This window comes from Neolamprologus brichardi, chromosome 20 (assembly GCF_056152115.1).
Source record: "Neolamprologus brichardi isolate AB-2024 chromosome 20, ASM5615211v1, whole genome shotgun sequence".
In the NCBI taxonomy this organism is placed as follows: domain Eukaryota; kingdom Metazoa; phylum Chordata; class Actinopteri; order Cichliformes; family Cichlidae; genus Neolamprologus; species Neolamprologus brichardi.
This window is the reverse complement of record NC_142123.1, coordinates 34271278-34283259: the sequence shown is the minus strand read 5'-3', so window position 1 is coordinate 34283259 and position 11982 is coordinate 34271278. Positions and strand designations below refer to the sequence as shown.

Below are 11982 nucleotides of genomic sequence, written 5' to 3'. Positions count from 1 at the left end.
ACCACAGGGAGGTGCTGTGACAGGCAATGTGGCCTTTCTAATTGAATAAGGGCTGGCAGCAGGGCGCCTGGTCGTTACCTGTCAGCAGGTGTTCTTATTTTTTCACACTGCAGACACGTGTATGAATGAGTGGGGGGGAGGTGACCCAGGCCGAGGCGGCACTAACGGGTATCTTTATAGATTAGATACGTCACGTTTTCTCCACCGTGTCTGTGTTTAACAACATCATTCCAGTTTTCCTTACAGATTCACATCCAGCTGAGCAGGAAATTGTGATGCACTCTTTTGGGATTCATTGGTCTGATAGTCCTACTTAACTAGTCTGCAGCTGTTCAGCTTCTGTTGACTCACAGCTTCAAGTGTAACTCGTCTCCACCGTTTGTAAAATGGAGCTGTGGGGCAGGAGAGGCGGATGTGTGGCAGACATTTCTCCAGAACAGAAAGAAATTCAGGGAATTATTTTTACCTTACAATATGTGTTATCGGTACATGTGTGAGTTCGGGGTGGTTATGGCCTTTGGGAAGGAACTGGAGGAAACTGAAGGAATAAATGTCCATCAGGGAGGGCAGCCGATGATTTTTTGTGTCTTGACTACACTCTGAATCCTCGCTCTGTCCGCCTTAGTGCAGCTGCCGTACCATACCGTGATGCAGGGCGATGGCGATGGCGTCGTCTGTGGATCTGTTTGCGTGGTATGCAAACTGGTGCAGGTTGAATTCTGGGGGGAGGTAATCCTTGATGTGCTGAAGGACTAGTCTCTCAAAGCATTTCATGATCACCAGCGTGAGGGCCACAGGGCGGTAATCGTTCAGGCTGGAGATGGGAGACGTCTTCGGCACTGGGATGATTGTGGCTGATTTTAGACAGGATGGGACGGCTGCCTGATCCAGTGAGAGGTTGAAGAGTCTGGTGAAGATGAGGGTGAGCTGGTGGCCACACGCATTTAGCACCTTGCCAGGTACTCCGTCTGGACCGGCCGCCTTCCTGGGGTTCACTGCTGGGAGCACACGTCTGACATCGTGCTGTTACAGTGAGTGGAGCGGTGCAGGAAGGTGAGGATGAGGATGGGAGCAGGGCCGAAGCAGATGTTTCAAAGCGGGTGAAGAAGCTGTTTACTTTTCTGTTTTCACAGCCTCTGTGGTTGATGATGTCTTGTATTCTCTACCTTCCAAAGAACCAAAGCAGATCCTGTTTTTCCACTTTTTCTGGAATGTGTTAACTGAGGAGTGACAAGTTCTGACACGGTTCAGAGGAATCTGGAATGTGGCATGAGTTTACAGCTTCACTGAAACACTATTTCACAGAGGCGTAGCGTCGATATCTGAATTGAATTGAATGATGAAAACTGAGAAAGAAATTCTTAGGAGGACATTAACTGTCTAAATACTGCTGTGATGTCACACAGGCGGCGTAGGACTGACGGTTTGTGTGGTGTGTGTTTAAATGAAATCACTTCCTGCTCTGCACTTCCTGCATTTCACCACACTGAAAGCCCCTTATCAGCTGTTTGAACATTCATGCTGACCCTGAGCATGAGGGTGTGCTTGGTTTGGAAGACAGGATGTGAAGAGTCAACGTGTTGCTACAAATCCAAGCTTTAATAGATCAATCGAGCGAAATGTTGAAACACTGACACGCACAAATCCATCTGCTGTTGAGTAGCGTGCAATAAGACGGCTAACATCACCCATGATTCTTACTTATGAGTAAAGTACGTAACTAAAAGATGCTTTCCACAGAATGAGCCGTGAGTTAAAGTGAGGCTGGTGCAGTTCATCTGCCAGCTGAGAAAAACTCATGGCTGCAGTGCATGTGTGAAAACTGGCCAGCGTACGTTTGGTGGAGAGCAGCAACTATCCAGGTCTCATACTAACTGGGTGGTTGTTGGTTCAATCCCAGTCTGTTCCAGTCTACATGCCAAATATCCTTTGGGCAAGATGCTAACCCCATGTTGCTCTCCGATGCGTACATCGGAGTATGAATGTGTGATTGTTAGAAGAAGTGAATGAACACGTTGTGTAAAGGGCTCAGAGTAGAAAAGCACTATATAAGAAGCAGTCCATTCACCAGAAATCAAACTCACAAAATACCAGAATAATAATGAAGCTGAACCAAAAGACTCAAAACAGCAACTCAGCTGAGACGTTCTTAGGATCTCCTTTTGTGGATGACCTGGTTTTTCTCTTGGCTTCATCAAACGATGACCTTCAGCGTGGAACAGTTTGGAGCTCAGAGGGCATTAGCATCTTCAAGCCTGAGACCAGGGTTCTCAGCCAGAAAAGGGAAGAGTGCTAGCATGAAGTCAGCCTAAACTGTGGCCGTGAGCTCAGGGTTGAGACCGAAGGAGCTCTGGATACAAGGCACCAAAATGAGCTTCCTCGATGAGCAGCTTTATCATTCAGCAGGAATTCAAAGTAAATCTTTCACAAAGGAGCTGACTGAAATGGTTTGCCTTTGGGCATGTTCAACTGGGAGGAGGCCAAAAACAGAATGGACAGGCTGCAGAGATGATGCCTCTCAGCTGGCTTGGGAATGCCTCAGTGTCCCCCCGGAGGAGTTGTGTGTCCGCAAGACCTGCTGCATAAGCAACAGAAGATGGATGATGCCCCCAAAAGTTGATTCTGTTCATCTGGACGTAGCTTTTCAGTAGGAGAAACATTTCGTCATCATCCAGGTGACTTCTTCAGTCTCAGCTGACTGCAGGTTTCCCCAGTCTTATAAACAGGACATTTGCATAATGACTGAATGATGATTGAGCATACATCAAGATGTATGGTTGGATGAAAGCCAGACTCAAATATGTTCCCTAAGATTTGTGCATTCAAATACACAAACACCTCGGGACAGTCGAGGTTGTTAAGAGGTTAATAACTTCAGACCTGAACTGAACTCTTAACAGCTCCAGAAGTGTCCATTTTCAAAATGCACGCACGCACGCACGCACGCACGCACACACACACACACACACACAAATGAGCCACTAGTTAAGGATATGCGTAGTCCGTGTTTATTAGTTGAAAGTTGGGTTAGTTCATCAGATACAGCTCAGCGCACAACGCAACAAGCAGTTACAACATCAGCACACCTCAATATCGCAGTAACCCCTCCCACCCCACGCACCCCCTCTGTATACATATGTGTGACTCCTCCCACTTTAACCTCCCTGCTTGATCCTGTGATACTGACTCATTGTGTTACTGACCACATGAGGATGACACCGACGTCATCATCGTAGCTGATTAGATTACAGCGCTGCTGTTATTGTAAGCAGAATTATTATGCATAACTACATTTTTGTCTTTTTTAAGTGTTTTTTAATATTGTTGTTTTTCCCCATGTACGTATAAAAAAGGCTGTGACAAAAACAGGCAGACAGACAGGGCTGTGCAGCAGAGCAGAGAGACAGACGGACGGGAGTGGGGTCGAGGGCGGGGAGGCGTCCATCAAGGCAACAAGATGAGGTCGGACTTTGGATTATTGTACACGAAGGAAGACGAGCGTTTGCTCGCTGCTGTTATTTCACAATCAGCAGTGATTAATCAGCTCGAGATACGCAGTTCCCTGTCCATGAGTTCACTCTAGTTTTCTCTAGCTCGCTTTTTCTTTTGCAGGAAAATCTACTGAAAAGACCAAAACCAGTGCTGGATGTGGGCTCACTTTGTCTGGAAACTGTGAACAATCTAGTTTTCTGTAGTACGATTTGTTTTTTGACCCCTGAAGTGAGCATTGAGGGGACAAGACGCCCTGTCCTAAAATGTAGGACAGGCCTGTCACTGAGTCACAGACTTCTCTACAGCCAGAGGAGTCGCCCCCTGCTGGGCTTTGGAAAGAATGCAGGTTTGAGGCACTTCTAGGTTGACTTCACTTTTTTGAGGCCCAAAAGCTACATCCATCCTTTAGATGTAGTTTATGGTCACACAGACACACAGTAGAGAACCAGTGATGTAATTTCCTGCTTCCCAACAAATGCACCGCTCCTGCCTGTTTGAATTCATTTGTGGCCCAATGAGCAAGTGAAAATAACAGTAGGAATAATATTGTGTTTGATGGTGTGGGATGAACGCACCAGTTTATACCTCAGAGCCACAGATGGAGTCACAAACACTCACTACAGCGCAAAATACGAATCCAACTATAATGAGAATTTATTTGCTGGATAATAATGAACTTTGTTTTTATGGGAAACTATCATTTTGGAAGGTTGTTTAAAGTTTTATGTCTACAGTCAGTGGTTGTTGGTTTTGGCCTTTTCTGCTTGGTTTATCGCTTCGTCGGGTTCGTCTCTCTGCTCGACAAACTGTAAGAATAAGCGTCAGCTCTGGGTCCGGACACGGGCTCCCTGTGTGTAATCCTGCGTCACATATTTTCATCAGATTGATTTTTTTGATCCGCATCGGCATCAGTGCAGCGTGTCCAAGGCAACGACATAAACCCTCTGAGCTATAAGACTGTTCCCAGTGCGGGTCCGTCCAGAGAACATCATCTCACCCGCTGCCATTAAACAGCTCAGCGAGCTGTAGAAACATTTATGACATAGCTTTTTAATAATCAGTATTATTTGCTGCATTGCTACGCGCTATAAAGAAACTGAATGAATGAAGGGGAGTGTTTTTCTCTCTACGGTTCTAATCTCCTCTAAACGTCTCGAGGCTACTGAGCGACACGAAAGGAAAACCTAAGATTAGACGATGGAGGGGAGGGTGTTGATACAAAATACAAGTACAAAATCAAACAGAGCAAAAGATAAAAAGACAAACTGCAATTCAATGATTTTAGAGAAGAAGCAATGGAAATAAAAAACTGACAATCTCGAGGTTCTATTTACATTCAGGGAGCGATTACATCCTCGTTCTCCTCCGCCTCCTCCCTCGCTCCGTCAGAGGGTCCGTTTTGCTACAGAGGACCCGCCATGTGGGCCTCCACTTCATGTGTTCATCAGTATGTGTGTGTGTGTGTGTGTGTGTGTGTGTGTGTGTGTGTGTGTGTGTATGCATAGGAATTTTTCCAATCATATTCAAAGGCAGCCCTGGAACATCTGAAGCAGTGAACTGTGCCGTCTGCTGGCCTTTTACAGGCTGTAACGGACGTTTGCAGAAACTGCAACGCTGAAAACTTTTACACACGAAGCTGCGTCTGAGGAGAGATGACTGACAGGAGGAGGGAGGAGGGGAGGTTCATCTGGACTCTCTTAAGGCAACAGAGCTCCCCTCTCTGCAGGTCAAAGGGCAGGGATGGAGAGCAAGCACACACACACACACACACACACACACACACACACACACACACACACACAGTAACAGTCTCGCTCTTTAACTCAAATATCAATGAAATGCTTTAGAAACTCCTGGAAGCTGGCATGCATCTATAAATAGCAAAAACCGTTCCATGACGCATGCATGCAAACTCAGATACATAAGTTGGTAACAAAAACACATAAATATAAAAAATCTACATATAAATATGCTAAGGAAACAAACAGAGACTGAAATGTTTGTTTACGATGAAAGAAAGTGATTTGGTCCAAGATGAAAGATGAAAAACTCCCAGATTTTTGCTTTTTCTTTGTGACCATAAATCATCTCCGTCTCCTGGGCTGAGCTGCACCAGCTTCTCTGAGTTTCTATTTAAAGTCTAACTTTACTGCGTTACGTGCAAACACCACTCTAAGGTAAAAAGTCAAAGAGCAGCTTTGTCCTGGTGGACAGATGGAGCAACCAAGAATCAGACGCAACACTCTGAGCCATGAAACTCATTTCCTTATGAGACTGAGACTGGTTTCACTTTAAGGCCATGTCAGCGAGTCCCAGCTTAATTCGCAATTACATTCAAATCAGGAAAGATTTTAGTAAACAGTAAATTGTTTGTGTCCAATTAGAAAGCTTTCCATCGTGTAAACAAACCACAACATGGTAACTACAAACCTGGTGGAGTCCAGATAAATCCAGAGATGTATGTCAGTCTGAACGGCACCGAGTTCGACCCAAAGAGCCTCAGAGGAAGCTCCACCTGCAGCTCAGGTGACTTTCTAGCTTGAGATATGCTGAGGTGTCAGAACTCGTCATGAAGGGTACGGAGAGGACGTCAGAAGCTCAAACTGTATTAGCTAAAATGCACAGTGAATGGATCCTTTATAAGAATTAGTATTAATAAGCTTTATTATTTTATTTTTGTGTTTAACCTGATATTCACCGTTAGCCAATCAGCTGTCACTTGGTTCTGCCAGAGCTCAGACTAGCAAACTGTTTGCTTTGTACTCACTGACTACAAAAAGTTGGTCCAGAATTGTAAATATTCATTAATAATCCTACAGAAGAACTAGTCTGTGTTTTAAAAATGTATCCCTTTATTATGAATTTAATTTCATAGCTCTTAAACTGTCTCCATGTACTCATTTAGGTGTTCATCTATGTGAGTAGTTACTGACATGTGAAGCTGAATCAGATGCTGCCAGAATAACATTCGCTGCGTTTCTTTGGCGTGCCACACGTCTGAACACCATCTCAGATGTTACAAAATCAGACGTTTTACATGTTCAGTAACAACCCTGCAAACAGACGGAGCTCATGTAACTCAGGGAGCTCAGAAGCAGCTGGTGCAGCTCTCGCCCTCACCTCACTCAGTTTGTTCGCTCATACAAGTTTCTAATCGCGCGGTTGTATGTGTGTGTGATTGTGTGTGTGTGTGTGTAAACTGTAAACAGCTTCACTGCATAAACTAATGGAATGTACTGACATTGTGTGTGTGTGTGTGTGTGTGTTTTGGCCATGTGTGTCTCTAGCTGGGCCGGTTTAGGATGCTCGACATGGAGGGAGCGACGGGGGGAGGTGGGACTGCATTAACGGGGGAGGCGGGGCCCGAGCTCTCGTTGCCGTGGGGAGCAGATGCCCGGCCGCTGTACTGGCCGATGAAGGAGCCGTCCTCGTTGAACTGGATGTCCACACTGTCCCCGTATTCAGCCAGAGAGTCGACGCTGCCCATCTTACTTTCCTCCAGAGACTGCTGGCTGTCCGAGCGCTTCTCATCGCCATCGCTGGAAGACGGCACAGAGACTTAGTGTCAATTCTCACAGACAAAAAGGGAAGTCTGATAAATGAAGAAACAGGCTGTGTAGCATCACATGGACACGGTGACGTCATAACTGTGTCAAACTTGTGAAATACGTCCCAAACTGAAAATGGAAAGAAAGAAACTGCATGGGTGTAAGTACATCCTCTTTAACAGTTCATCACGTTAAGGAGGATCAAGTTAAATTTTAACTTTAATACTTTAAATTAAATTTAAAGTATTAAAGTTAAAAAAATGAAATGATATAAAATAAATAATTTAAAAAATGCAGAAAAGACAAATATAAAATAACACATGAATAAAATGTTAATAAAATTCTTCCTGGTGTTCAAGGACTGCAGGCTGATTATGCAAATGATGCCTAATTACACAAAAAATCAAAGAAATGCACACAGAAAGTTTCATTAAATCTAAACAGCATCACGACACAAACACACAAACACACAAACACACATGTGAGTGCTACAGACGGGTGAACTGTCCTACCTCTCCAGCGATCTGCAGCAGAGCATTGAAGGGAGAAAGAAAAGTTAATGAAAGGAAGGAGAGCTGCGAGCATGACGAGCTGCACGCTCAGATGAACCAAACTCGATGTCTCAGAAACAAAGTTTCATAATATGATTTACTGCAGGAATATTATCAGTGTTTATATAAAAACATACTGTATATAACTGATCTCATTGTTGGGTCGACATGAAGGATTTTTGTGCAAAAACTAAACAACAACACACTGACTCAAATCGTAGGCTCGCTCTGTGTTTTGTGCTCCTGCTGTATTTTGCACCTGCAGGGCCACCGTAGCACTTTGTTCTGTGTGGAATAAATGCATTTCAAGCATAACCTGTAATCATGAGTGACATTCAAAAAGGCCCACCTGTATTCTCCAAAGGCTTCATCTTTCATTGGTCGAGCTTCAGAGTCCACCTCCTTACTTTCTTTGTCCTTCACTGTGAAAAAAAGAAACTGCGTTAGAGTCTGTGTGAGTCAGAGAGTGTGAGTCCAGCTGCGCACCGCGGCGTACCTGCATATTTGCCGCCCTTGCTGCGTTTGATAAGGCAGAGGATGAGCAGTATGAGAACCAGCAGCACGATGGCGCTGATGAGTCCAATCAGCCAGCCTTGGGTGGCGAACCTGCCGGTTATCTCTGACGGCACTGAGAGAACAGAGACAGACGGTCACAGAAATGTTTGGAAGGATGTCTGTGAAGGTTCTCAGTCATCCAGGTCATCGTAGTCTAAGGAGCTTGGAAAGAAAAGCGTCTTCTTTAAGTTGCTTGAAGACGTTTCACCTCTCATCTGTGAAGCTTCCTCAGTTCTAAGGTCAAATGGTGGAGAATCACAGATTTAAGCTCTGTGGGAGTTTCCCACCAAGAGGGACAAAGGAGCCCCTGATGATCCTCTAATCACACGAGCCAAGGTGTGAAAACAGGTGTAGGTCCCAATCAGCCAATGTTTCGAGTGAGCTCACTGTGAAACTTAGCCCCATCCTAACATGTGAGTTCCTTAGGTCAGATGGCTCAGGAAGCGTCTGGGAAGGATCTCAACTGGATTATAAATGGCAGACAGTTGGTGTCTCCACCATTTGATGCTAGAACTGAAGAAGCTTCTCGGATGAGAGGTGAAACGTCTTCAAGCAACTTAAAGAAGTCCAGACGCTTTTGGAATTATGATTTTCACACAGGTAGCGAGGTTAGCCCGCCTGAAAACTCCACAGTGCTAGTCCCAAAAAGTTGATTCTGTTCACTGGACGAAACGTTTTCAGTGGGAAAAACGTTTCGTCACTGATTTAAGTGACTTCTTCAGTCTCAGCTGACTGCAGGTTTCCAATCTTATAAACATACATTTGCATAATGACTGAAACCAGCCCACTGAGGAACAATGGGCTGAGAGGTCAGTTCCTTGATCATTAATATGCAAATTCTCATGACCATTGATCAACAACTACCGATCAAAGCTCATTGATCAATAACCATGAGTCTCATTCACAGAGAGTTGGGGAATGGCTGCAATCACAGCATGTCAGATGGTGACAGATGGACCCTTAGGCCCCCTCCTCGATTCAGAGATGGTCTTTCCCTTTTCACATAAATGGCCTCCTTGACTCCGCCCTCAAACCAGCGTTCCTCCCTGTCCAGGATGTTACATCCTCATCATTGAAAGAGTGTCCACTGGCCTGTAGGTGTAAACAGACTGCAGAGTCCTGGCCTGACGAGGGAGCTCTTCTGTGATGTGACATCCGCTTCGCCAGAGGTTGTTTGGTTTCTCCGATGTATAAATCCTGGCAATCCTCCAACCAGATCAAAGCTCCAGGTCAAGCTTTGTTCAGAGAATTTGCATATTAATGATCAAGGAACTGACCCAGCCCATTGTTCCCTCAGTGGGCTGGTTTCAGTCATTATGCAAATGTATGTTTATAAGATTGAAACCTGCAGTCAGCTGAGACTGAAGACGTCACTTAAATCAGTGACGAAGTGTTTCTCCCACTGAAAACGCTACGTCCAGATGAGCAGAATTAACTTTTTGGGATTTACTTACCTGGATGATTGACGCATCAAGACGTCGACAGTGCTAGATTTGTGAATCTGTGAAGATTGTGGCATCAACGTCTACTACTCTGCATACTTACGTGGTTCCACGGTCTTTGCCTCGCCTTGCCAATAAGTGGAGTTTCCATGCATGACCCTCAGGTGGTACTGAGCTCCTGGCTGGAGGCCCGTCAGCATATAGAAACCCTGCGTAGTGTTGACCTGCTCTGAGTTCTCCCACCCACCGCCTCCTGCAGCCACACGGCAGAGAAGAATGAAACATATGATGAAACAATCCTAAAGCTGTTCCTCCTCTCATTTAATGAACTGTCTCATCTGATTCTTCTGCTCTTTCTAATAATTCTGCTGTGATGTTAATCCAGAGACAAAACAGTGTGGAAATTCATATTCAAATCACTGGAAACATCAGAGAGTGGTGACAGTTTAATCTACTTGTTATCATCATAACAAGCTGGGAGCTGTTTACTTGTTCTTGGTTCACTGCAGGTTCTTCAGGTCGTCTCACTTTGGATTGAACCATTAATCAGGTCGTCATGTTCTCAGACCGAAGTATAACTTCGAGAGAAAAAAGCCTTAAAAGTTTATTTTTTGGACATTTGAGAGTTTTTTCAGATCTGACTGTTGAGCGTCTGCATGCTGTTCTTCAACACTGAAGTTTAAACCTGTGTTCGATCATTTAGAGTCAGGGGCTTCAAAATAATTGGTCGAATCACCGCCGGGAACTGTTATCAAGATTGGCTGTGCAGACTTTGAGAAGGACTCAGACATGTTTTCCTTCCTTACTCTCCAGCTCCTTTACTCCTCTTTCTAAGAGTCATTGTCCAAACATGCTCACAGACCCCCCCAAACTTCCTCTCCCTGCAAGCCGTCCTGTCCTTACCGCTCTTCTTGAGGTATTGGATCTGGAAGCCGTGGTTTCGGTTTCTCTCTCCGGGCACCCAGCTCAGGTTGACTGATGCGTTACCAGAGGTTACTGTGATGTTTCTTGGAGGCTCTAGAAGGTGGGGGGTGGGGTTGGGGGGGGGGGGAGGGGGGGGGGGGGGAGAAAACAAGGTCAATTTGAGAATTTGGTTTTATTTCACTCAATAAAGCCGAACACTAAACGGTGTGAGGCAGAATTCTGAAGTTTCACCTCCATCAAGCAGAGTGGCTCCCCTGCGTGTGATGGGAGGGCCTTGTCCAATCTTTGTGCATGCTGTTACTTTGAAGATGTAATGGCTGTCGGGATCCAGGTTGTCCAGCGTGATGTGCTTTACTGTGGGGTCATTGACATTCAGTATCTCCACAGGACTGTTTTTGCTTTCCACCTCTACAGAAGAAACACAAACCAGGCAGAAAAACATGACTAAGAACGCTTGGCGGCCAAACGCAAAAACCATGAGAAAAGTCACAATCGTTAAACTTCATCTTATTTTCATGACGCTGCCGGGATCAGACCTTACCCCGTTGGTACTGCACTATGTATCCCAGCAGAATGCCGTTGGTCTCAGCTGGAGGGCTCCAGGAGAGGATCAGGGATTTTTCTGTCGGGCTTTCAAACTCCAGAGATGCAGGAGGACCAGGAACTGCACACACAGAACAGTTCCAGATGAGGTTTGTGTAACTTCAGAACTGATCCTGAACTCTTAGACATGAGGGAAGAAAGTTCGGTTGACTTTTTTCTGTCTGAATGTCAGAGTCCGCTCTGATATGAATGTCGTGTCGTAAGCTTTGGGTCAGGTGCAGAGGTTGCAATGGGCTGGAACAAGAGCAGCATTCTGATACCTTCAAATAATTGGTAATTAAATCAGTCAGCTAACTTACTACACAATGCTGCTCAGATCAGCTGACCTTTGACTTGAGGAACCTGTCAAATCGCACTTCGATCCGTGGTCACATGACCCTCAAACAGCAGCGTTTGGTTGAAACTCACCTCCCTCCGGCGTGTGGAAGTGGTGCGGCGGGGAGCGAGGACTCTCCCCTTTGCTGTTAAACGCGGTGACCGTCAGCTCGTACTCAGAAAACAGTCGCAGTCCCGTCACCTCCGCTGAGGTCTTGCTATGGTCAACCTCCTCCACCTGCCAGCTGTGCTCGTCTGTCTCACTCAATGGTTTTGATCTTTCTCCTCTCTCCTCCTCGTGTTGGGATTGTCTGAGAGACCTCCGGCTCCGTTCGGCCTTGGGCCCCAGCCTCTTATAGTAGATCTGAAACAAGCACAGAGAAACATGAACACTTTGATAAAGTTACAGCTGAAAATGAAATTAAAAAATTCAGAACACGATAAAAACTTTTATCAGCCTGTGTTTTCCTCCATTATTCTACTAATCAAAGATGCCACTCGGGACTATTTTCTGGGGTTTGATTGATAGAAAGATTATAAAGTTTCTCAGTA

At 45.3% G+C, this 11982-nt stretch overlaps 1 protein-coding gene across 1 annotated transcript in view; it reads right to left on the bottom strand.

Moving 5' to 3' along the window:
• Window positions 1–2992: 2992 nt before the first annotated feature.
• The window catches only part of LOC102777423 (neural cell adhesion molecule L1.1-like), a 45035-nt gene continuing 36045 nt past the window's right edge, over window positions 2993–11982 (bottom strand). The window contains exons 21-29 of the mRNA XM_087833355.1: window positions 11524–11794; window positions 11054–11176; window positions 10744–10920; window positions 10492–10605; window positions 9692–9841; window positions 8088–8219; window positions 7941–8013; window positions 7553–7564; window positions 2993–7031 (exon numbers count right to left, since the gene is read on the bottom strand). Coding sequence (XP_087689481.1) covers window positions 6776–7031; window positions 7553–7564; window positions 7941–8013; window positions 8088–8219; window positions 9692–9841; window positions 10492–10605; window positions 10744–10920; window positions 11054–11176; window positions 11524–11794 — 1308 coding nt within the window. The 3' untranslated portion in view covers window positions 2993–6775. The remainder of the gene's footprint in view (window positions 7032–7552; window positions 7565–7940; window positions 8014–8087; window positions 8220–9691; window positions 9842–10491; window positions 10606–10743; window positions 10921–11053; window positions 11177–11523; window positions 11795–11982) is intronic.